We start from the raw sequence: 26747 nt of genomic DNA, 5'->3' as shown, positions 1-26747 counted from the left end.
TGGACGGAGGAGCCTGGTAGGCCGAAGTCCATGGGGTCACTAAGAGTCGGATCTGACTGAGTGACTTCACTTTCACTTTTCACTTTCATGCTTTGGAGAAGGAAATGGCAACCCACTCCAGTGTTCTTGCCTGGACAATCCCAGGGACAGGGGAGCCTGGTGGGCTGCCGTCTATGGGGTCGCACAGAGTAGGACATGACTGAAGTGACTTAGCAGCAGCAGCAGCAGCACATCCATACATGACTACTTGAAAAACCATAGCCTTGACTAGATGGACCTTTGTTGGCAAAGTAATGTCTCTGCTTTTGAATATGCTGTCTAGGTTGGTCATAACTTTCCTTCCAAGGAGTAAGCGTCTTTTAATTTCATGGCTGCAGTCACCATCTGCAGTGATTTTGGAGCCCAGAAAAATAAAGTCAGCCACTGTTTCCCATCTATTTGCCATGGAGTGATGGGACTGGATGCCATGATCTTAGTTTTCTGAATGTTGAGCTTTAAGCCAACTTTTTCACTCTCCTCTTTTACTTTCATCAAGAAGCTCTTTAGTTCCTCTTCACTTTCTGCCATAAGGGTGGTGTCATCTGCATATCTGAGGTTATTGATATTTCTCCCAGCATGAAATACTACTACTCATGAATGAAATGAAATTACTCATGAATGAAATGAGATACTATTACTCAACCATAAAAAAGAACAAAATAACGCCATTTGCAGCAACATGGATGGACCTAGAGATTATCACCCTAAATGAAGTAAGCCAGACAGAGAAAGATAAATCCCATTCAATATCACTTGTATGTGGAATTTTAAAAAATATATACAAATGAACTTATTTCCAAAACAAGCTCACAGACATAGAAACAAATTTATGGTTACCAAAGGGAAAAGGAAAGTGGGGGTGTAAATTAGGAGGTTGGGATTAACATATACATACTCCTATATAGAAAATAGATAATCAAGGACCTAGTGTATAGCATAGGGAACTATATTCAATATTTTATAATAACCTATACGGAAAGAGAATCTGAAGAATATATATATATATATAATGTATAACTGAATCTCTGTGCTGTAGAATCTCTGAAACACAATATTAAAAATCAACTGTACTTTAATAAAAAAGAAATTTATTTTGTAAAGTGCCCATCCTGCCTGGGACATCAGAAGCAATGGCACAAAATACACTCTTTGGCCTGAGCAACATGTTGTGCTAAATAAATTCCACTGACTTTCCAGCACTCCATCTGGCTTAGAATAGCCTGGGAATAAAGGAATTCTAGGGATATTTCTCCCTCAGAACAGACTGTTAATAATCAGGAATGTCCTCTCTAGACTGACCTCTTTTTTAGAGGCTTGTGTTCTCTTGAAACTTGCAGAGCATTTAATGTGTTCTCTTGCTTGTAGGTCTCTCTGCTCAAGAATATTTGCTAACTCTGACGCAGCGTCCTCCCCAATCTCCATCCCTGTTCTCATGCGTTCTTCTTTAAACACCTCCCTATCCTTTTGCTCTTAATTCAGATAGTATCATCTCCCAGATAATTCTGACTCCAAGGTTATGCTTGTTCATCCAGAGTACTTTGCATGCATGCATGATCAGTTGTGTCTGACTCTTTGTGACACTATTGATTGCAGTCCACCAGGCTCCTCTGTTCCTGAGATTTCCCAGGTAAGAATACTGGAGTAGGTTGCCATTTCCTCCTCCACCAAAGTACTCTGGCCTTCCCCTAATTAGAGCACCTATCACATCCTCTACCAGCCATATCATGCCTCCAGAGGATGCATCTGATACCAGGGCACATGACGTGGTCATCAGAACCCCCTTTCTCCCTCAGTCTGAAGCTCTTGTGTGGGGTCCTAGAGGCAGCCTTGGTACTTATCACAATTGCCTGTTAGCTTGTTTGTTCATGCCTCTCACCCTTCAATCAAACCCTCAAGGGAAGAACTATGCTCATGATAGAATCCTTTGTTTCTTACATAGGTGGATTTTTATTAAAATGTGCATAAAAGCTATTTCTCCAGAATATCTTTCTCAATTTCAGGATGACTAAATTATAACATGATTCAAAAAAAGATTAGTAGGACTTTTCAAATATATTGTCAGTTTGGTTCTCCTTTTCAAGTTCCCTAGGATCTGTGTGTCATCCATGCAGGGCCAGTTTGGTGGCAAAGTTCCTGAAAAGCAGATGAGATGCGCTTCTCACCTCCCAAAGCTTCTTTTCTTTCATCTTAGGTATTTTTGAGCCATTTAATGAGGTAGAAATTTCAGTCTGATTTCTTCATTGCACACTTTTTCCACTCACATCATAAGCTGTGCTGCTCTTAAAACGTTTACCATCTGAATATTTCAGATGGAAATATTAGCCATAATTTATTGCTGGCATCTGTAATTTGTTTCAATTTATTTTATATATTTTCTCTTGAATTCAACATTTATATTTATCCAAATATCAGGCAGGCTGAGCTTGTTGTTGTTCAGTCACCAAGTCGTGTCTGACTCTTTGCAACCCATGGACTGCAGCATGCCAGGCTTCTCTGTCCCTCACCAGAGTTTGCCCAAGTTCATGTCCAGTGAATTGGTGATGCCATTCAATCATTTTGTTCTCTGTCACCCTCTTTCCTTCTGTCTTCAATCTTTTTCAGCATCAGGGGCTTTCCTAATGAGTCAGTTGTTCGCATCAGGTAGCTAAAGCATTAGAGGTTCAGCATCAGTCCTTCCAAAGAGATCTCCTTGCTCTCCAAGAGACTCTCAAGAGTCTTCTCCAGCACCACAGTTCAAAAGCATTAATTCTTTGGCAGTCTTCCTTCTTTATTGTCCAGCTCTCACATTTGTACGTGACTACTGGAAAGACCATAGCCTTGACTGTACGGGCCTTTGTTGGCAAAGTGATGCCTTTGCATTTTAACACACTGTATAGGTTTGTCATAGCTTTCCTGCCAAGAAGTGATCATCTTCTAATTTCATGGCTGAAGTCACCATCTGCAGTGATTTTAGAGTCCAATAAGAGGAAATCTGTCACTGCTTCCATGTTTTTCCTTTCTATTTGCTATGAAGTGATGGGACTGGATGCCATGTTCTTAGTTTTTCTTTTTTTAATATTTAGTATTAAGCTATGTTTTTTACTCTCCTCCTTCACCCTCATCACAAGGCTCTTTAGTACTTTAGGATATTTTTAGAGATTTTTCCCCAGTGAAGTAAAAGTTCTGGTTACATCATGGACCTTCACAATATTACTCTAATATTAGAAGACAAAATGTTAAGATTTGAATTTTATAAAGAGAAAAAAATGTAAGTAAAAATGTACCTGTTGGGTGCAGACAAGTAAACTTAGGCTTCCTTCTTGGGCATAATAACAGTTTTTCCTCCTCACAAATTAAGATAGTTTTCCATCACCTCACAAGTTTTTAATGTAACTTTACTTATTTCTAGAACACATCATAATATTACTATTCCAAATTTGCTATTCTAGCTTAGCCACAAAATAAAGCTATTATAATTATTTTTCTCAAATGATTATTTTAATTTTTCCTTATTTTTTTAACATCTCCAAAACTGAGAATGATAATCATTTGTTGTCAATTACAGTCAGTATTGTTATATCTTGTCTACTAGTTACTATTTTATTTAATAAAAAATTTTAAGAAATTAAGAAAATAATTAAATAATTGCAGTCTGAGTTATAAGAAGAGGAAGAAGAGATCATGTCCATGTAACTTCACAGTGATTAAAAAAAAGGCTTAAATGAAAGATTCACCTGCTAGTCAAATTTCTTTCAGTAGAAGTTGCAATGGAAATTTTTTTAAAGCTCATACCATTTAAAAAAAAAGCAGAATCATTTTGCAATATACTATCTAGTCCCTGAATTTGAAACATCTTTATCTTTCTTTCATGTATTTGTAAAATAAGTCATTAATATAAGGAAATACTATTTCTAGACTTTAGAAAGAATGTGACCAACATATAAAAACACATACAGTAAAATAAATTGTCACTGGATCAGTCGGCCCTTGAACACTTTAGAGAAATTTCTGTTTGTTCTTTCATCCATGTCATATCAAATGTTTTCTCTGAGAGTAGAATGGAAATGTGTCTTCTTTGGGCCTTGCTCATATTTTTTCACAGAAAGGGTCATTCTCCCACAACCCAAAGGAAAAAACTGAAGGAGAAAAGAGCCAGGGGTGGGAAAGAAATGAAGAAAGGGAGAAAGCATATGTTGAATGAGAGTTATGTGCATTTCCAATCCATTTTACATGTCTTTTCTCATCTTTATTTTAACCCAGTGATGCATTTCTTTTCACTATTCTCATTAAAATAAGTGTTAGGGATGTCAAATAATTTACCCACTTCCCTCACTCTGCTGTATCCTATACTTACTAATGTAAAATCACACCACTCAGGAAATCATCCTAGTTATCTCATGCTTATGTTAGTTGCTCAGTTGTGTCTGACTCTTTGCGATCCCATGGACTGTAGCTCACCAAGTTCCTCTGTCCATGGGATTCTCCAGGCAAGAATACTGGAGTTAGTAGCCATTCCCTTCTGAGCCACCAGGGAAGCCTAACAATACTGGAGTGGGTAGCCTATCTCTTCTCCAATGGATCTTCTCAACCCAGGAATTGCATTGCAGGTGGATTCTTTACCAGCTGAGCTACCAGGTATGCCCTGTGAAAGCTGCTCAATTGTGTCCAACTGTTTGTGACCCCATGGGCTGTAGCCCACCAGGCTCCTCTCTCCATGGAATTCTCCAGGCTATAATACTGGAGTGGGTAATGATTCCCTTCTCCAGGGGATCTTCCCAACCCAGGAATTGAACCCAGGTCTTTTGCATTGCAGGCGAATTCTGTACAGTCTGAGCTACCAGGAAAGCCCATCCTAGTTATAAGGATGTGGAATTACTAAACATTTTTATTTATCTCTCACAAAAGTATCTGAATTATCTATAGATATGTCAGAAATGTGAGGAATTAGAGTTCTAGGCAACCTTTGCTGCTGCTGCTGCTGCTAAGTTGCTTCAGGTGTCCGACTCTGTGCGATCCCAGAGACGGCAGCCCACCAGGCTCCCCGCCCCTGGGATTCTCCAGGCAAGAACACTGGAGTGGGTTGCCATTTCCTTCTCCAAAGCATGAAAGTGAAAAGTGAAAGTGAAGTCGCTCAATCATGTCCGATTCTTGGCGACCCCATGGACTGCAGCCTATCAGGCTTCTCCATCCATAGGATTTTCCAGGCAAGAGTATTGGAGTGGGGTGCCATTGCCTTCTCCGAATCTTTGCTAGTTGGCTCAAAAAAATCTGATGATGAGTTTGTTTGGATTGGAGTCCATTTCAGTATACACCATAGGGTCATAGATTAAAAGAAATCAACTAGCCATAGATCAAAAGATAATTATTAATCAGATTCTTCCTGTAAGTTTTCCAAAAATAATTATGCCCAGTGAGGAAATACAACTCAGAAACCTGCATAAAATAGTTTCATTCCTGGCTATATCATTATGTATGTATGCTATATAAGCATGAAATTGGGCAGGCCATTAAATATCTCAGAATCTTACATTCTTCATCTGTGCTAATTACCCTTAAAAAATTTAATAGGCAAAGCATATTTCATTTATTACCTACTTAATAAAGGAATGAGATTACATATAGTTTCATTTCTATTCTAAGTACCTTCCCCCAAATGCCCTTAATTTTCCTTTATGACATAAACTTTTTAATTTGAAAATGGTAAAAAAAACTTATTCATCATTGTAGTAAGAGCAAAATCAAATGTGTCATGTATTATGCACATATTGAATAATAAGAAATAAACATGTATTAAAGGTGTGTTCCTTCACTACAATTCATGGGGAAAAGGTAATCTCTTCATTTTGATAAGTGAACCCTGACTTCTTTCACATAATACAAAAAATAACTTCAAGTGGATTATAACATAAACATGAAAGTTAAAACAATCTACTAGGAGCAATTTTATTTTTCATAACCTTGGGGTTTGATAAATATTTCTAAAACAGGCTCAAACTAGCACTAATGAAGAAGCAAAAGATTAAAACTGGACTTAATTAAAATTAAGAAGAGTTAAAAGGAAAGTTGAAGTCTGTGAGAAAGTATTTGCAATTTACAAAGAATTTGCATCAAGAAAAATCTACAGTAACTCCTATAAATCAATAAGAAAAAGACTAAAAATCCAATAAAATTGGGCAAGCCACTCAAACAGAGTTAACAAAATATAATGCTGAAATGACCAATAAGCTTGGGAAAACACGCTCAGTATTGTTAGTCAGCAGGTTAAGCCACAGTAAGATACAATCAGACCCCATAAGAATGGTTACAATGAAAAAGACTGACAATACCAGACAAAAGAAGGATATGGAACAACTGGAGTGTTCTTACACTTCGAATGAGAGTAAACATTTGCACAGCATTTTAATGAAATATTTTGGCAATATCTACCAGATCAAAACATACACACGCCATAGGATCCAGCAATTCTACTCCAACATATAGCCAAGACAAAGAACTGAATCTGTCTACCAAAATGCATGTGGAATGTTCATGCAGTGTTATTTAGAATAGCCCAAAGCAGTAAACAGGCTTCCCAGGTGGCTTAGTGGTAAAGAATCCTTCTGCCAATGCAGGAGATGCAGGTTTGTACCTGGGTTGGGAAGATCCCCTGGAGGAGGGCATGGCAACTTACTCCAGTATTCTTGTTTGGAAAATCCCATGGACAGAGGAATCTGGTGGGCTACAGTCCATGGGGTCACAAAGAGTTGGACATGACTGAGCAAGCATGCAATGCCAAAGCAGTAAACAACCCAAATATCCACCAACATGAAAATGAATAAACTGTGGTATATTCATATAATGGGATATTGCACAGCAGTGAGAACAAACCACCACTGCATGCAATGACATGAATGAATCTTGTAGACTTCACTTCCATTGGAAAAAACCTAGACACAAAGGAGTACATAGCTCATTATACTATTTATATAAAGTTCATAAACAGGCAAGACTCACCTATGATGGTGGACATCAGAATAGTTATTAGTTTGGAGAAGAATGTTGGGTAGAAGAAGGTTTGATGGAACCAACTGGGATACTAAAGTGAGCTACATGTTCTGGGTAATGATCACTACACACATATTTTTGTGTAAATATTTGTCTAGCTGAGCTTACATTTAAGATCTGTAGACTTAATTGCTGCTTGCAAGTTATGTCTCAATAAACAAAAGAAATATTAAAATAAAAGTTTTAAATGTTTCAAACTTTCATTCCATACATTGATTGGCATGGGTAGAATATGGGTTTGAAAAATGCTAAAAACATTTCTTCAGGTCAACCATTAAATAATAAAATTAGTTTGAACCAATTAATGTTGAACATAAAACTTGAGTGGTATGTGCTAAGTTGCTTAGTCATGTTTGACTCTTTGCAACCCTGTAGATTATACCCTGCCAGGCTGTCCATGGGATCCTCCAGGCAAGAATACTGGAGTGGATGGCCTTTTCCTTCTAGAGGGGATCTTCCCAACCCAGGGATCGAACCTGTGTCTCTTATGTCTCCTGCAACAGCAGATGGGTTCTTTACAACTAGTGCCATCTGGGAAGCCTCTCAATGATATAGCCTTAGCAGTTACAATTTAGGGGAAGAACAGACCAAAGAGTCAATTAAAATTGCATCTGCTAAGTGTCCATTGTTTAGGATTTTACAGGAAAATTATATGTCTTAAAATATTATATGCTTAGCTGTTTCCTCACTCCCCATTCCCCAGGTTTGTTTCAGAGATAGATGAATAGAGCAATATTTAAAATGTTTATGAAGGAATGATTTGAAACCACTGGAATCTCCTATCATGAAAGAACATGTCCAAAGGGATAGAATATGAAACAGTAGCATTAAATGTGGAGAAGGCGATGGCACCCCACTCCAGTACTCTTGTCTGGAAAATTGCATGGACGGAGGAGCCTGGTAGGCTGCAGTCCATGGGGTTGCGAAGAGTCGGACACGACTGAGTAACTTCACTTTCACTTTTCAGTTTCATGCATTGGAGAAGGAAATGGCAACCCACTCCAGTGTTCTTGCCTAGAGAATCCCAGGGACAGCGAAGCCTGGTGGGCTGCCACCAATGGGGTCACACAGAGTTGGACACAACTGAAGTGACTTAGCAGCAGCAGCATTAAATGACATCTTCATGGACTTTGGGGCTTCCCTGGTAGCTCAGCTGGTAAAGAATCCAGCTGCAATGCCAAAGACCCCAGTTTGATTCCTGGGTCAGGAAGATCTTCTGGAGAGGGGATAGGCTACCCATTCCAGTATTCTTGGGCATCCCTGTTGGCTCAGCTGGTAAAGAATCCACCTGAAATGTGGGAGAGCTGGGTTTGATCCCTGGGTTAGGAAGATCCCCTGGAGGAGGGCATGGCAACCCATTCCAATATTCTTGCCTGGAGAATCCCCGTGGACAGAGGTGCTTGGTGGACAACAGTCCATAGGGTCTCAGAGTCAGACACAACTGAACAACTAAGCACACAGTCCAGGTTTTAAAGTATACAGTTGCTTGCAGGACCGTGGTTATGTATTTGGAGATTCTGGTTCTTCTTCATTCATCTTTTCATATTTTTCTTTGCCTTGGAATATCTTCCTCTTACATGGTTGTTCTGCTGTGCTAGAAACACAGGCCTTTTAAACAACCCCAAATGTCAGGAGTTAGAGAAGTCTTTCAATCCTGAGCAAATACAAACTTTGTTTTGCAATGCATACCTTCTAACCTGTTTGAATATTCACCTTTTGTAATCCTAGAAACTCTTCAGGTAGAAGAGGCACCGTTTTCAGCTACACTTGAAAGACAGATAGCCAGTATTAACAATCTCCTAACAAAATGCATGTTTAGTCTACATGGTATGCGCACGGTCACTCACACACTGTTCTAAATAATTTTTGCTACAAAAGTTGTACCACAGACTATCTAAATATCTTACTCTGCTAGGTTTTTTCACTCACTTTCTAAAATGTCATAAATTGCTTTCAGTCTAAATATTGGAACAACTTTTTAAAACTACTAAGGATCAACAAGACACAGAGTTCATAATACCTATTGGAAAGCAGGAAGTACAGAGAAACATACCGATAACAAAGTTGGCCTTAGAGGCTGACTGCCCATACTGTTGCTCAATGTACTTCGGTTTGTAAGTTACCATGCCAAATAAAGAATTGAACTGAACGGTGCTTGCACACAAATATAAGAAGTACACTGGATTTCCAAAAAGACTCTTCAGTGATGGCAGAAAATCTATAAGACAAAAATAGCATGGAGTAATTAAAGACAGTGTCACACTTGGCAGAAGATGCAGCCATAGCCTCAGAGCTGAACAGTTGAGTCCTGTTGTCCTGGTTCCCAGGAGCGTTTAGAGAGTGGTATACCCACACACTGAATGGTAAGCCAGTGACAAAAGACAGAGTTGAGATCTGGCCAGGTTCAGATCCAGACCCAGGTGCTCACTTCCACGGGCATAAAATCTAGATTATAAATTAGAATCAGTCAGATGAGAACAGATTCCCTTGATGTGGTACGAGACATGAGGTATAAGAAAACTCCCTCCCCATCAAGCTGAAAGTCATAGGCTGGACATCAGAAACCTGAGTTTTCTGGTCTCTCTCCTTTGAACTTGGGTCATGGAAGCAGAGAAGAGAATATGAAACTTTTCTCCATTTAATTATTGACAGAATGAGCTTTGGCATCCTCTCTTCTTCCTTTTATGCAAGCCAAATAGAAATTTGAAGATTTTCTGTAAATGTCAATATTGTTGGGCCAGTTGAAGGGGACCAATCTTTCTCATGGTCACCCGTTTCCACAGGAAAGGAATTCACTAGAACATGTCTGACCTTTGGCCCTACACTCACTCCTTTGATCACTGGTGGGACACATGCACTGGTGCGCATTCTCCAGCGGGTGGATATAATCTGTCAAATGGCCACAAGCCCTGAAGGTTCACTTTTCTGAACACACAGACTAACGTGAAGCAACCCTCCCAGGAGGGCTGTTTGCAAGGTCTACACAGAGGAGGTGTAAGGGTGGGGATGGCAGCAAACACTTTTAATAATCTTCATTTCTGCTTCCTGTGCTCAGTTGCATCCAACTCTTTGCAACCTAATGGACTGTAGCCCAACAGGCTCTGTCCATGGAATTTCCCAGGCAAGAATACTGGAGTGAGTTGCCATTTCTGCCTCTAGGGGAGCTTACTGATCCAGGGATTGAACTCTGACGTGTCCTGCATCCCCTTCATTGGCAGACAAATTCTTTACCACTGTGCCACATGAGAAGCCCTGCTTCCTGTACAGTTTCTCATTTTTTTTTCTGAACACATGAAGTAGAGAAATATTGTTTATAGATCACGTCTAAAATTTCAACAGAAATATGGAAAGTGCTTCACAACCAAAGAGAATTGGGCTTACCTCTTGCCATTTCCATGATTTTTGCTTTTTCTCCAGGAGGTGTTTGGTAGTCCGTGTGATCATCCATAATAAACTTAGATTTCTCAGAGGAAGAACTGGAGTCCTCTCTGCTCCTGGGTCTTGGTAGAGTCCTTGGTAAACACCAGAAAGGCACAGCTGCCAAAAGAGTGATGCTTCCTGCTATCAGATAGCCAAGCCACCAGGCACCCACCCACTGTGGGTCCTTTGGGGTGATGGTTATATGATCTGAAAAAGAGACAGAGTGGCTAGAGAACATATACAGCAAAGCTAGTGTATTAAATAAGCCTCTTAAAAAAAATCCTAGCATTAGCTCTATCAATCATAAAAATACATAATAATTCATACCTGACAACTTTTTTTATAATCTGAACATGTGCCTGATGAACTATGGACAGGGGTTCGTGACATCATACAGGAGACAGGAATCAAGACCATCCCCAAGAAAAAGAAATGCAAAAAGCAAAATGGCTGTCTGAGGAGGCCTTACAAATAGCTGTGAAAAGAAGAGAAGCGAAAAGCAAAGGAGAAAAGGAAAGATATAAGCATCTGAATGCAGAGTTCCAAAGATTGGCAAGGAGAGATAAGAAAGCCTTCCTCAAGATCAATGCAAAGAAATAGAGGAAAACAACAGACTGGGAAAGACTAGAGATCTCGTCAAGAAAATTAGAGATACCAAGGGAACATTTCATGCAAAGATGGGCTCAATAAAGGACAGAAATGGTAGGGACCTAACAGAATTAGAAGATATTAAGAAGAGGTGGCAAGAATACAAAGAAGAACTGTACAAAAAAGATCTTCATGACCAAGATAATCACGATGGTATGATCACTCACCTAGAGCCAGAATGTGAAGTCAAATGGGCCTTAGGAAGCATCACTACAAACAGAGCTAGTGGAGGTGATGAAATTGCAGTTGAGCTATTTCAAATCCTGAAAGATATTGCTGTGAAAGTTCTGCATTCAATATGCCAGCAAATTTGGAAAACTCAGCAGTGGCCACAGGATTGGAAAAGGTCAGTTTTCATTCCAATCCCAAAGAAAGGCAATGCCAAAGAATGCTCAAACTACCTCACAATTGCACTCATCTCACACACCAGTGAAGTAATGCTTAAAATTCTCCAAGCCGGGCTTCAACAGTATGTGAACTGTGAACTTCCAGATGTTCAGGCTGGTTTTAGAAAAGGCAAAGGAACAAGAGATCAAATTGCCAACATTGGTTGGATCATCGAAAAAGCAAGAGAGTTACAGAAAAAACATCTATTTCTGCTTTATTGACTATGCCAAAGCCTTTGACTGAGTGGATCACAATAAACTGTGGAAAATTCTGAAAGAGAGGGGAATACCAGACCACCTGACCTGCCTCTTGAGAAACCTATATGCAAGTCAGGAAGCATCAGTTAGAACTGGACATGGAACAACAGACTGGTTCCAAATAGGAAAAGGAGTACGTCAAGGCTGTATATTGTCACCCTGCTTATTTAACTTCTATGCAGAGTGCATCATGAGAAATGCTGGACTGGAAGAAGCACAGGTTGCAATCAAGATTGCCGGGAGAAATCTCAATAACCTCAGATATGCAGATGACACCACCCTTCTGGCAGAACGTGAAGAAGAACTAAATAGCCTCTTGATGAAGGTGAAAGAGGAAAGTGGAAAAGTTGGCTTAAAGCTCAACATTCAGAAACCTAAGATCATGGCATCCAGTCCCATCACTTCATGGCAAATAGATGGGGAAACAGTGGCTGACTTTATTTTTCTGGGCTCCAAAATCACTGCAGATGGTGACTGCAGCCATGAAATTAAAAGACGCTTACTCCTTGGAAGGAAAGTTATGACCAACCTAGACAGCATATTGAAAAGCAGAATCATTACTTTGTCAACAAAGGTCCGTCTAGTCAAGGCTATGGTTTTTCCAGTAGTCATGTATGGATGTGAGAGTTGGACTATAAAGAAAGGTGAGTGCCAAAGAATTGATACTTTTGAACTGCGGTATTGGAGAAGACTCTTGAGAGTCCCTTGGACTGCAAGGAGATCCAACCAGTCCATCCTAAAGGAAATCAGTCCTGAGTTTTCATTGGAAGGATTGATGCTGAAGTTGAAACTCCAATACTTTGGCCACCTGATGTGAAGAGCTGACTCATTTGAAAAGACCGTGATGCTGGGAAAGATTGAGGGCAGGAGGAGAAGGGGACGACAGAGGATAAGATGGTTGGATGGCATCACTGACTCAATGGACGTGGGTTTGGGTGAACTCCAGGAATTGGTGATGGACAGGGAGGCCTGGCGTGCTGCAGTTCATGGGGTCACAAAGAGTCAGACACGACTGAGCGACTGAACTGAACTGAACATTATTATGATCTTGCTTATTAAAGGAAAGAAGATGTCTTCAGAGCACAAATATTTCTTTCATTCCTTAGATTAAATGTATAGAATCCAGAGTCTGGAAGGGGTTCTCACTCTGCTCTGGGCTTCTGCAGAGGGATCCCTGGACCTATGACAGGAGGAAAGCAACATGTGAGAAAGATTAGGAGGGTTTAAAACCTTCTGCTACCTCTCCACATGAGTGGCATTTTTGTCTGATTTACACATTGAATGTCTAGGATTTTACTGAAAAAAAAAAGACCCTATATGCTCTCGTCCAAATCTAATCTGAGCCACTCAGAATGTTATTTATTAAATGATGATTAGTAATATTTCAGAGATATTCTAGGTCTGATACAAGATTTGTATATGTTTTAATAATTAAAATATCAATATTTATTCATTATAAAATTTTTGATACTGTTTCGTATTTGACTGAAGTGTAAGCATTGACAAGTCTATTTTAAGCAAATAAACTTTTTAAAAATATATATATAAGAACGTACAAAACATACTGTTATACTCTACTACCCTCTATGAGAATCCTTTGACAATTAAGCTTGATCAGCACTACATTATACACAGTAAAATGTTTGATTTAGTTTATCACTGCATGTTCATTGCTTCCTTTTCACAATTTTCCTCTGTACCTCTCATCATGCCAACACTCTCTTATCTGTATCAGTCGCCATGACCAGATTTTAAACGTCATGAAGTCAAGGAATCAAGTATTTTGCTCACTTTGGTAGAACATCATTTGAGTTAGAGTAGACATGAAATAAATTTGAGGAGTAATAAATGAATAAACAAAATTTCTGGAAGACCTATTCTGGTTATTTGATTAAAAAAGAACAGCTAGCGCAAGTGTTTTGCATTCTATTGTAACACATAATAATCATTTGTGACACACACTAGTGACAAGGCAATTCCAAAATTTTAAAAAATAAAATTTGTTTTCTTGTTTTTAACTGCTTTCTAGGAATTCTTCAGAAAAACAGATAATTTCTATCTCTATCTAGGGCCTACATCTTGAAAGAAACAAATGAACAGCTATGGAGAGATGAAGTCCTCATTTATTCCCTCCACAAGCATTCCTCCAGAAGGAAAGTTAGTCTCACTATAAAGTTCCTTCAACTAAAAAAGACTTGTACATTAAAGAAAGGAATTTTAGTTGCCAGAGACTTTCAATCCTTGGCCTTTATGGAAAGTCCAGAAATACATTATTAATTGATGTGACTGTAGCAAATGTTGATTCACCTGAAACCAACAAGAAGCCACAGTTGTTAGTCTTAACTAAGCTTGAATGCCTTTAAACTGGGAAACCGGAAGTGGAAAATGATACAACTGATTAACAAACTGGGTCATCTGGTTATAATCACCACCTATTTTTCATGTTCCATTTATTAATGTGTGTGATAATTGTATAAGTAATAAGTTTTCAAGGGTTATTTTCATTTTATGAAAGACTACCATCCTATCATTTTGTAAAAAGACAATTTGATATTTTGGACACTATCCCCATTAAAAATTACAGTAACTAAAATAAATGAATCAATAGAAATAAACGTCCTTACCTAGATTTACAAAGCCAATGTCAACATACAGTTTGGCACATAACGAGCCTAACAGGAAGCCAAAGATTGGTCCTATAATTGCAACCGTCTGCACACATCCTGCAAAACACAAAAGCACCATTTCTTTGCTCTTGCAAATTAATAAATTTTTAAACAGGAAACATGCATGAGATCCAGTTAGTCACTGAAAATATTTCATTAACTCTTCCCTTAAGTGTGCTTAATTTGTCAACTTTTCAACCTCACTGAATCTGGAAATAACTTCTTCTCAGTGTTGGAAGAAGAATAAGCATCTTTAACGCATTAATACCTTTTAGTAAGAAAATAACACTAAGACTCAGCTAATTTTGGCAAATGGAACAAATTTTACTCCCTAGGACTGGATTCCCCCTAGTGATAAAAATCAGAATTATACTGTTCTGACAGTCTTTTGAAAACCTTTTATGGTCAGTTGTTTAATTGACCATAAGATTTGTTTCGACATTAAAATTGATTTCTTCCATCTTAATGGGAAAGAGCTTGTGTTTAGAGCTTCCAGGGGACCACCTGTGAACACAGTAACTATGCAGCTCAAGCAAAGGAGCTTGACTTGAGAGAGGGGAGAGGTGCACTCTGCAATGCTCCTGACCCACCTGGGCAGCTCCAGGTAGCTACAGCAGATCTCCTCAATGACATAATTCCTAGTAACCAGAAAGTCTGCTCTTCCTTGCAAAATATCACCCATCTGCCTTTTATTTCATCACAGACCATATTGCACGTATCCCTGGGAGATTAACTGGAGGAGTAAATAGCAGTTGCATGTAGGCATGTATGCTCAATAGTGTCTGACTTTCTGTGACCCCATGGGCTGTAGGTGGAGGAAGGACATATCAAACAGTCCAGCTGAGCAGCGGGTCCCCAAAGTGTCACACTGCGCAGTGAAAGAAGAACCACATCTGAGCTAAGTGCTGAGTCCTCAAGTCTTGTGATCTTTGGCACTTAAACTTTCTAGACCTCAGTTTTGTTGTTATTGTTGTTCAGTCACTAAGTCATATCCAACTCTTTTATGACCCCGTGGACTGTAGCCCACCCAGGCTTCTCTGTTCATAGGATTTCCCATGCAAAAATACTGGAGTGGGTTGCCCTTTCCTCCTCCAGAGAATGTTCCTGAACCTGGGATCGAACCCACATCACCTGTGGCTCCTGCATTGGCAAGCAAATTCCTTAACACTGAACGACCTGGGAAATTCATACCAGATCTTTTACAGAATAGAAAAGAGGAAAAGGAGAAGGGCAGCCTCTGAGCTCCTGGACAGGACAGGGACACGATGACACCTATATGCATCTCCTGGCTACAATCTTTCTTCTGGTCCCCAGAGTAATGGCCTAGCACATGTGATGGAGCTTCTGTTCTACATCCTGATCTGTGCTGCAGCATCCCATTAGAACAGGTGCCCTGTTTTTAACTACATACAGCATGCTTGGCTGTCATCAGAACCCTCTGGAATTCCATGTGACTAGCCAGGACAGAACTATATCTAGCTATATAGTTAAGTGAGTGAAATCGCTCATCATGTCTGACTCTTTGCGACCCCATGGACTGGGGCCCACCAAGCTTCTCCATTCAGGCACAGTGCCACCTGCCCCCCCACCACTGCCTTAATGAATTTAAATCTTGTCCTTCTGTCTCTGAAGGTGAAACCCTCAGAAGATCAGAACCCCCAGAAACCAAGACTAATGTATGAAACAGAGAACAAATTTTAGCTTCTAGAACATAAGAGGCACTCAAAAGCTGCTTTGATTCACCTGGCTTTGGAATTGCTATATTTTTGTTTTGGGTCAGGAAGATACCCTGGAGGAGGAAATGGCAACCCATTCCAGTATTCTTGTCTGAAAAAGCCCAAGACAGAGGAGTCTGGCTGGGTATAGTCCATGGGGTGGAAAAAGTTGGGCATGACTGAATGACTAAACACACCTATTTTTGTTTTTGTGATTTTAGCCACTATTCTTTGCACTGGGACCTATTCTAGAAAAGAGTGGCTCAGGCTTGGCTCTTGTCCTTCTTCTGTTTCCATAAAGATACAGGTCATACATCACAGATAATTTCTTTTAATCTGATATTCTTTCCCTAATGCAATAGGTCCTTTTAACTGAAGTTTCTTCACTATCCAAATCCTCATTGTAAACTTCAGAAAAGTGTGAACTGAATAGGAGTTAGATATGAAATATAAAACCTTCCACATCCTATTTAGTTGAGAATAGAGTTGAGAAAACCAGGTATCCTGCACCCCAGGAAGATGAATGACGTGGGAATTACCAATATAGAAAGCCGCGTTGTCCTGGCTAGCAAAATCATCAAGGTAGGCAATGCCTAGAGGCTGAATGGGAGTTTCTCCAAATCCACGAAGAAGGTTTCCCAGGAAGACATAAACCCACATGGAGGAGCTGGCATCAATTTGACATTCTTAAAAGGAAAGCAAACAAGAGGATTGAAATTCAATCACTATTGAAGTTAAACATTTATTCTGCATATCTACTAGTTGTCCTAAAGATGCATGAGAATGCAGAAGTGAAATCAGCAATAAATCGATTGATAGGAGTTCGAGCAAGATATTTTAGGTAGTGTAAATCCCTAGAAACTGACCAAGGAAATATATTGTTCTCCTTATTTCTTATTTTCTTTCTTTTTATTTCATATTTCTACTGAATTACTTGAATTCCTACACTTCAGTAACATACAATATCCAATCTGGGACAAAAATAGAAAAATTTGAACAAACGCTTTTCTTGCCTTATCTTTAAGCTTTCTATTTTGCAACAGAAATCACTTACAATTTTATTGGTGACCAAGGTTTATCTGAATTTCAAATTTTATATGGGTTATACTTCAAATTTTAGCAGCATTGTCTACAACTAAAATTGTTTTGATAGTGAACAGACATGTTAAGGGCTCACATTTCAGAAACAAATTCATATAAAACTTAAAAACCATACTTGGTGGTTCAGATAGTAAAGGATCTGCCTGCAATGCAATGCAGGAGACCCAGGTTCAATCCCTGAGTCTGGAAGATGCCCTGGTGTAGGGAATGGCTCTCCACTCCAGTATCCTTGCTTGGAGAATTTCATGCACAGTGGAGTCTGGAAGGCTACAGTCCATGGGGTTGCAAAGAGTCAGATATGACTGAGGGACTGACACTTCCATGCTTTAGTGGTATAACAATTCCAAAAAAAGAGAAGCTTCTGATGGAAATTCAAAGCTAAAAATGTTTAAATGTTTTCATAAAAGTCATGTCAATATGATCATGTGAAGTGGAATAATTACTTTCCATATTATAATTAAATACAGCTAAGGCAATGGCACCCCACTCCAGTACTCTTGCCTGGAAGATCCCATGGACGGAGGAGCCTGGTAGGCTGCAGTCCATGGGGTCGCTAAGAGTCGGACACGACTGAGCGACTTCACTTTCACTTTTCACTTTCATGCACTGGAGAAGGAAATGGCAACCCACTCCAGTGTTCTTGCCTGGGGAATCCCAGGGACGGGGGAGCCTGGTGGGCTGCCGTCTATGGGGTTGCACAGAGTCGGACAGGACTGAAGCGACTTAGCAGCAGGTGACTTTAACAAAAGTGACAATATTAACTACCTCCAACAATCACCACTTCTGAAGCTCCCTTTCTGGCAAGCACTGAGTTAAGTGGTTTGCAGACATTTTCAAATCGAATTATCCTAAGAAACTTGTGAGGTAGGAGATACTTTCTCTTCTAGTAATTTTTGAAAGTGAAGTGTGTGTTATTAAGAACTGGGAATGCTTTTGTCTGGATGACCAGACTTTGTGACAGAAAAGATTACTGTGCAATCATGTGACGTTTAGTTCTGATTTTGCCTCTCCTAGAAATGTAGCCAAGTGACCAGGAATATTTCACTTAACTTCTCTGGATTTTTATTTCATTCCCCAAGATACAAAGGGACTCCTTTTTCAAGATTGAGTCCAGTGTCAATTTCAACCCTGACTTTGGGGTATTCTGCTATTGCTGATACAGTGGCCACAAGTCACATGTGGCCCCTGGAATTTATTAATTAAAATTACATGAAATTAAAAATTCAATTCCTCAGTCTCACTGGCTATAAGTACTCAATAGTCACATGGGGCTAATAGCTACTATGTGTGTGTATGTGTTGGTCACTCAGTTGTGTCCAACTCTTTGCAACCCGATGAGCTGTAGCCTGTCAGGCTCCTCTGTCCATGGGATTCTCCAGGCAACAATACTGGAGTGGGTAGCCATGCCCTCCTCTGGGGGATCTTGCTGACCCAGGGATCGAACCTGGGTCTCCTGCAGTGCAGGCAGATTCTTTACTGTCTGAGCCACCAGTGGACACTATAGATATAGAACATTCCCATCATTACTGAAGTTCTGGTAGACAGTTCTGCTCTAAAATATTTGGAGGAAATGGGGTTTGCATGCAAAGCATTTTTGAGATGAGTCCTCTGTTTACCCCACTAACCCCTTTAGGGTTATATCTATGACTTTAAGTGAACAGGATTTCATTTAAAGGAAAGAAAATCATTGATTTATGAGTCTTATATTCTGTACCTTCCTAATAATTTGTATCTTTACGTTAAAAAACTTCATCCCCAATCCCTAAACCCTACATTTCTCTTTTTAATATGAAAGGTTTAAAATTAGTTGTATTGTCATTTATGGGCTTCCAGGATGGCACAATGATAGAGAAACTGCTTGCCAATGCAGGTGACACAAGAGATGCGGGTTTGATTGCTTTTCAGGAAGATCCCCTGGAAAAGCAAATGGAAGACCACTCCAGTATTCTTGCCTGGAAAATTCCAAGGACAGAGGATCCTGGCTGACTACAGTCCATGAAGTCACAAAGAGTCAAAAACAATAGCACACAAACACACACGCATTGTCATTTATAACATGTCTCTCTCTTGATTGTCAAAACCAAACCCAAAATATCTTCAATGACTACATTATTTTACAGACCAAAGTCTAAATCCTTTAGTCTGTCTCCTTGCTTCTTTGTGTGGATCTGAATTAAACTGAATTAAACATTTGTTGTTCAGTGGCTAAGTCATGTCTGACTCTGCAATCTTGTGGACTGCAGCATGCCAGGCTTCCCTTTCCTACATTATCTCCCAGAGTTTGCTCAAACTCATGTCCCCTGAGTCGGTGATGCCATCTTATCCTCTTTTGCCCCCTTCTTCTCTTGCCCTCAATCTTTCCCAGCATTAAGTCTTTTCCAATGAGTCATTTCTTCTCATCAGGTGGGCAAAGTATTGGAGCTTCAGCTTCAGCATCAGTTCTTCCAGTGAACATTCAGGGTTGATATCTTTTAGAATTGACTGGTTTGATCACCTTGCTGTCCAATGGACTCTCAAGAGTCTTCTCCAGCACGAGAGTTCAAAAGCATTAATTATTTGGCATTTAGCCTGTTTTATGGTTCAAATGTCCATTATATTCTTAAATAAACAATCCCTCTGTTCTCATTCATTGATTTATATATGTTCTCCTGAATGTATCTATTGCCTTCTTTCATGCTTTCCTTTTCTTCTAGAATGCCTTCTTTTCATACAGCAGGATAGGATAAACCTTTTACATGTATATGACCACCCCCATTTTTCTCCTCATATTTCAGTATTTCTTTTAATTCTGCTATCCTTGCTTTCATTCAGAGTCAGGCCTCTCTGAGTCTGACTCATTCAGAGTCAGGGTCATTGGCCAGGAAAAGGACATCTCAAAAGAAAGCATCAATGAGGATGTCAGGGGAGTGAAAAGGTTTCATGGTGTAGATTAAAGATTTAGATGGATAGCAAGTATATAAAAGAAGGGCTTCCACACTGCCTCTATAGAAGTGGACCGCAGCCTAGGAGTAGGAGAGAGATGAGGGTAGTGGAGAGGAAGGGTTGAGCCTATTGATACTGAAAGTCTGTGGGGAGAGAGGATTTGAGTGTCTACCAGTGCAGGATTCCAGAGACATGGCAACGACCTGTGGGTAGATTCATGGACTTGATGAATGAGGAAAACCGTGCTACATGGCCAGGTAGAGCCAGGGAGGTAGCAAGATCCCAAGGACAAAATACAGTATTGTTAAGCATCCTTGCCCCTGCCTCTTCATAGGGCTTCCAGTGCCTAGAATAACACAGAAGAGATGGTTCCCATGCTCCCAAGCATGGCCCACACATAGCCTTGCTGTGTAATGTGGGTCAGCCACGTGGAACTCTGGATATGCTAACAAAATTCCCCGAATCCTATCTTGTGTGGAAAGTAGAATTATTTTCACGTTTCCATGATGGTCACTTTTGTGTCAAAGGGAGCTGCTATGCTATAAAGGACATGAATGTGGACATAAGATGACCCCAAGATGACGTGCATGAACAAACACTGTGGCCAGAAGGATTTTAAATATTTAGGCTGACAGAGGACTGATAACATCAAGACCTCCCCTCCCACAATTTCCCCCTTTACCATTATGTAAGCTCCTTAGAATGTAAGCTACCCCTGGGAATGTGGGTAGAGATTAGGGACAAATTGACATCACGTATTTGCCATTTTGATGAAAAGGGGCTGAACACAAAAATTAAACTGTATTTGGGGAGAAAATAAATTTACTTTATATGAGATTTGTACATGTTAAACTTGTTTTACCTTGTTTCACAGTACACATTATTTAGAACTGCTGTAAACTTTCCCAGTCACCAGCAATTAATGCACCATCTTTCCATAATATTTGATTTTCTGAGTATTTTCTTAAGATCTCATCATATACTGCTTTTGTTTTTGTTGTTCAGTCACTAAGTTGTGTCTAATTTTTTGCGATGCTATGAATTGCAGCATACCAGTCTTCCCTGGCCTTCACTATCTCCCAGGGTTTGCTCAAACTCATGTCCATTGAGTTGATGGTGCCATCCAACCACCTTTCTCCTGCCCTCAATTTTTCCTTAGCATCAGGGTCTTTTCCAATGAGTTGACTCTTCACATCAGGGGGCCAAAGTATTGGAGCTTCAGCTTTATATTCTATGATTTTTTAAATGGCACTATAATATCTCAATTTAAGTAGTAAAGCTTTTGACAGCAAAAGTCATATACCATATGCTAAATCATCTATAGAGACTTTAAAAAGAACTTGTTTACTTAAGTAAAAAATAATCATCTTACCATTATTTATTTTGGATTGTGATTTTTCTGCAACTGGAATTGGTAACGAATTGTTTGAATCCAGGAGACATGGAGAGATGCTGAGAGTGGAATTGGAGACAGGAGAATACCTTTCATATTTGTAGCTGCATAAAAAGAACATTTGCTTAGCATCATACGAAAAATATTATAAATATACTACTTGACTCACTAGGACACCTGTTTGAATCTACAGCTCTCTCTGAATCTATATCACTAAATCAAACCAGCAGTTAACAGTACATTTTTCTGAAGAGACTGCTAGAATATCTGCTTCACATATATTACACTATATCAACTGCCCAGTGTCATGAAACACAATAAAATAATAATTTAGAGAGGCTCATTTTAATATAAAATAATAACTATAAATCACCTACTCTGTTGGTGAAAAAATACCAAACATTCCATAACATCATGCTTATCTCTGAAAACAATAATTTAACAATTATGTCTATTGATACACTGTACTTGGAGTTGTAAATTTAGTAGAACACCTGAATGTTGATTCTAGAGAACTGAGAATGATACTTGGGCTTTTTGAACCCCTTATCCAGACAGTATCCTATTCTCCATTTTATTAATCTGGCTCTAAGTTATTTCTAATGTTCTCTGTTTATAAGGTTACTGTGGCAGCTGGATTGAGGAGCCAATGCCAGATGGTAGGACTGTGATCATTCCATCTACAGCTCCCCAGCACCATTGTTGCTTTTGTTCAGTTGCTAAGTTGTGTCCAACTCTTTGCAATCCCATGGACTGTAGCATGCTATGCTTTCCTATCCTTCACTGTCTCCTGGAGTTTGCTCAACTTCATGTCCATTGACTCAGTGATGCTATCTGACCATCTCATCCTCTACCACCCTCTCCTCCTTTGCCTTCAAACTTTCCCAGCATCAGAGTCTTTTCCAGTGAGTCAGCTCTTCTCATTAGATGGACAAAGTACTGGAGCTTCAACTTCAGCATCAGTCCTTCCAGTGAATATCCAGGGTTGATTTCCTTTAGGATTGACTGGTTTGATCTTCTTACAGTCCAAGGGACTCTCAAGAGTCTTCTCCAGCACCACAATTCAGAAGCATCAATTCCTCGGCGCTCAGCCTTCCTTGTGGTCCAACTCTTACATCCATACATGACTACAGAAAAGGCCCATAGCTTTGACTATATGGGCCTTTGTTGGCAAAGTGATGTCTCTGCTTTTTCATATGCTATCTAGGTTTGTCATAGCACCATACTCCTTCTCAGATCACCCTTCAGAAGTCAATTTTTCTGCTCCACAAGCACCGTTGAGGGCAAAGGTAACTTATGAAAGGAATCACATCACCTTGATTCTCATTTTGTTCAGGCATTATGTGACTAAAGGCTAATCATCATAGTAATGTTTAAAATAATAATAGTTTAAAGCTATTTAACACAATAAGGTCAAGATGTATTGACTTGTTAACATATTCAGATTGGTAAATGGCTTAGCTTATATCAGGGCTTCCCTGGTGGTTCAGATGGTAAAGAATCCATCTGCAATGCGGGAGACCTTGGTTCGATCCCTGGGTTTGGAAAATCTGCTAGAGGCGGGCGTGGCAATCCACTCCAGTATTCTTGCCTGGAGAATCCCGTGGACAGAGAAGCCTGGTGGGCTACAGTCCATGGGGTCACAAAAAGTTGGATATGACTGAGTGACTAAGCATACAGCGCATATCAGTGGTGCATAACCTACACGTCAATGGGTCTATGAATCCCATTGGAAAAATAAAAATATTTTTGTATATATGTATTTAAGGGAAGAGGTTCATAGTATCAAATGAATCCTTGACCAAAATAGGTTTCCTAAGTTACAAAGATAAGTAACATCTGAGGTGTTGGGTGTATGGATGTTCCTGTGCACTTCTTTTAAGTTCTTTTTTATATGTCTGAATATTTTTATAATAAACCTTAGAAAAATTAAAAAAAAAAGAACTACTTAATGAGAAAAAATTTTAAAGATTATTAGCTACAGAGGAGAAGATTTAGCATTAAAATCATGGTAAATATAATTTTCTTTCTTTAATAGAATTCCAGAGATACCAGGGATTATTATTGGGTTGACCAAAAGTTCATTTTAGATTTTCCGTGAGATGGTTATGGAAAAACCCTAGTGGACTTTTTGACTAACCCAATATAAAACCTAAATGCTCTTAAAATGACTATTAATAGCAATTAGGTAGTAATTTGAAAGTTTTTAGTTATTTGAGCTTTCTGTTTAATCTATCAGAAGGCAAGTGCTGCATCTAAAATTATTTAGATCGTGAATAAATAGAATTTTATGTAAGTGCCACTTTTGTCACTAAATACTATAATGCCAACCTTTTCAAATTTCAGTTTTCTTAGTTATAAGATGGGGGCTATAGATGTGGTCTGTGCTTATTTAGGCTCTATTGTATAAGGAAACAAAGAAGTGTTTGAACAGGGGGCCAGTGGTATTCAGTTCAGTACAGTTCAGTCACTCAGTTGTGTCCAACTCATTGCGACCCCATGAAACACAGCACGCCAGGCCTCCCTGTACATCACTAACTCCCGGAGTTTACCCAAACTCATGTCCATTGAGTCGGTGATGCCACCTAACCATCTCATCCTCTGTTGTCCCCTTCTCCTCCTGCCTTCAATCTTTCACAACATCAGAGTCTTTCAAATGAGTCAGGTCTTCGCATCAGGTGGCCAAAATACTGAAGTTTCAGCTTTAACATCAGTCCTTCCAATGAACACCCAGGACTGATTTCCCCTAGGATGGACTATTTGGATCTCCTTGCAGTCCAAGGGACTCTCAAGAGTCTTCTCCAATACCACAGTTCAAAAGCATCAATTCTTCTGTGCTCAGCCCTCTTTATAGTCCAACTCTCACATCCATACATGACTACTGAAAAACCATAGCTTTGACTGTATGGGTCTTTGTTGGCAAAATGATGGCTCTGCTTTTTAATACGCTGTCTAGGTTGGTCATAACTTTCCTTCCAAGGAGTAAGTGTCTTTTAATTTCATGACTGCAGTCACCATCTGCAGTGATTTTGGAGCCCAGAAAAATAAAGTCAGCCACTGTTTCCACTGTTTCCCCATCTATTTGCCATGAAGTGATGGGACCGGATCTAACATTCAGAAAACTAAGATGCCATGATCTTAGTTTTCTGAATGTTGAACTTTAAGTCAATTTTTGACTCTCCTCTTTCACTTTCATCAAGAAGCTCTTTAGTTCTTCACTTTCTGCCATAAGGGTGGTGTCATCTGCATATCTTTGGTTATTGATATTTCTCCCAGCAATCTTAATTTCAGCTTGTGCTTCCTCCATCCCAGAGTTTCTCATGATGTACTCTGCATATAAGTTAAATAAGCAGGATGACAATATACAGCCTTGATGTACTCCTTTTCCTATTTGGAACCAGTCTGTTGTTCCATGTCCAGTTCTAACTGTTGTTTCCTACCTGCATACAGGTTTAAAATCTTTTAAATCTGGGATTTTAGTTCTGTCCTAGCTTCAACCCCCACTGACACGCTCTTGATTCCGATTCATGAAGTTGCAGAGTGGCTCCTAAATAGTCCCTTTGCTCTCACATTGGCCCCACCAAAGTTATTTTCCTGAGCAGTAGGCACTAGATCTTTAAAAAATATGTCAGATTGTGTCATTCTGCTCAAATCTCTCGCCTGGCTTCTCATCCCATTCTGAGAAGGTATGGTCCTTGCAATAATTGATGACTTACTACCTGTGTCGTGAGGTCTGTAGAGGTGTAGCCCCAGCTGAATTTCAACCACTCACCCAGAGCTAATGACTCAGAATCTACATTTTACCAAGAGCTTCAGGCAATTTAAATGTCCGTCACGGTTTGAGAATCAACTTGAAGTCTCCTTCTATACCACCCACCCCCCCACCACTACTCCACTTTCCTCTTGCTCATCCCTGTAGCAAACATCATGCCTGACTCCATCCTCCTGCTATAGAAACATTCACTGTTCATCTAGCCTGGAATCTTCTTCCCCAGATGTCTGTGTGGCACTCATCTCTTTCAGCCTTTCTGAAAAGTCATCATCTTGGTAAATCATCCCCTGACAACGCTGCTTTAAACTGCAACCCCTCACATACTCTTATGTGTCTTCCCTGGGTTATTTTTCTCTATGGCACTTAACATTTCCAGCATATGTCATTATTTATCTGTCTGTTTACTCTCTATCTCTTTCTAAATAGATCCATGACAGCAGAGGTTTTTGTTGCTACTCTATTCCTGTTACCTGGAACAGTGATCAATATATATTTATCAAATTCATGAGTCAGATAAGCTAACACACATAAAACTGAACATAGTCTGTTGGGAGTAGGCCCTTAATAATTGATATCTATAATTAATATTATGTTTTATTGCCATCAAGGGAATTTCTGCAAAGCAGAGTATAGTCATCATTGAAGGAACAAAAATTAACATTTTGAGCAAGTGTCCAATTTGACTAATGCTGTGAAAAGTTGAAAATAAATTATTATAATAATCCTCCATAGAAAGTAATGTTCATGAGGGAAAGAATTGTGTGTGTGTGTTTGGGGGGGGGTTGTTTTTGTTTTCTTTCTGATTTTTCTCCATTGTCTGTCATGGTACCATGTGAACCACCAGAAGAACCCACCAGGCAATTGGCAGACACTAAATAATAAATGAACAAATGTATCTTTCAACATATAAAGGTGGTTGATAAGAATCCATCTTTATTTTTTAAGCACGAGCCTGATTGGCTTCTTAGATATACTTCTCCTTCTGATTTTCTTGTATTAGTATATTTGTTATTAACTTGAAGTGACACTCAGCAGTGGCCACAGGACTGGAAAATGTCAGTTTTCATTCCAATCCCAAAAAAAGGCAATGCCAAAGAATGCTCAAACTACTGCACAATTGCACTCATCTCACACGCTAGTAAAGTAATGCTCAAAATTCTCCAAGCCAGGCTTCAGCAATATGTGAACCATGAACTTCCAGATTGTTCAACCTGGTTTTAGAAAAGGCAGAGGAACCAGAGATCAAATTGCCAACATCCACTAGATCATCGAAAAAGCAAGAGAGTTCCAGAAAAACATCTATTTCTGCTTTATTGACTATGCCAAAGCCTTTGACTGTGTAGATCACAATAAACTGTGGAAAATTCTGAAAGAGATGGGAATACCAGACCACCTGACCTGCCT

At 39.4% G+C, this 26747-nt stretch overlaps 1 protein-coding gene across 3 annotated transcripts in view; it reads right to left on the bottom strand.

Annotated features, from left to right (window-relative positions):
* The window catches only part of SLCO1C1 (solute carrier organic anion transporter family member 1C1), a 72780-nt gene that overhangs the window by 23738 nt on the left and 22295 nt on the right, over positions 1-26747 (bottom strand). For 2 of the 3 annotated variants that reach the window (XM_070370046.1, XM_070370047.1), the window contains exons 4-8: positions 21551-21675; positions 16695-16841; positions 14399-14497; positions 10444-10689; positions 9116-9280 (exon numbers count right to left, since the gene is read on the bottom strand). In XM_070370046.1, the coding sequence (XP_070226147.1) occupies positions 9116-9280; positions 10444-10689; positions 14399-14497; positions 16695-16841; positions 21551-21675 (782 nt within the window). The remainder of the gene's footprint in view (positions 1-9115; positions 9281-10443; positions 10690-14398; positions 14498-16694; positions 16842-21550; positions 21676-26747) is intronic. The other variant, XM_070370048.1, reaches the window with a different exon arrangement.

Source organism: Bos mutus, chromosome 5 (assembly GCF_027580195.1).
Source record: "Bos mutus isolate GX-2022 chromosome 5, NWIPB_WYAK_1.1, whole genome shotgun sequence".
NCBI classification, from domain to species: Eukaryota; Metazoa; Chordata; class Mammalia; order Artiodactyla; family Bovidae; genus Bos; species Bos mutus.
Note: the sequence above shows the minus strand (reverse complement) of the source record. Positions and strands in the feature narration are given on the sequence as shown.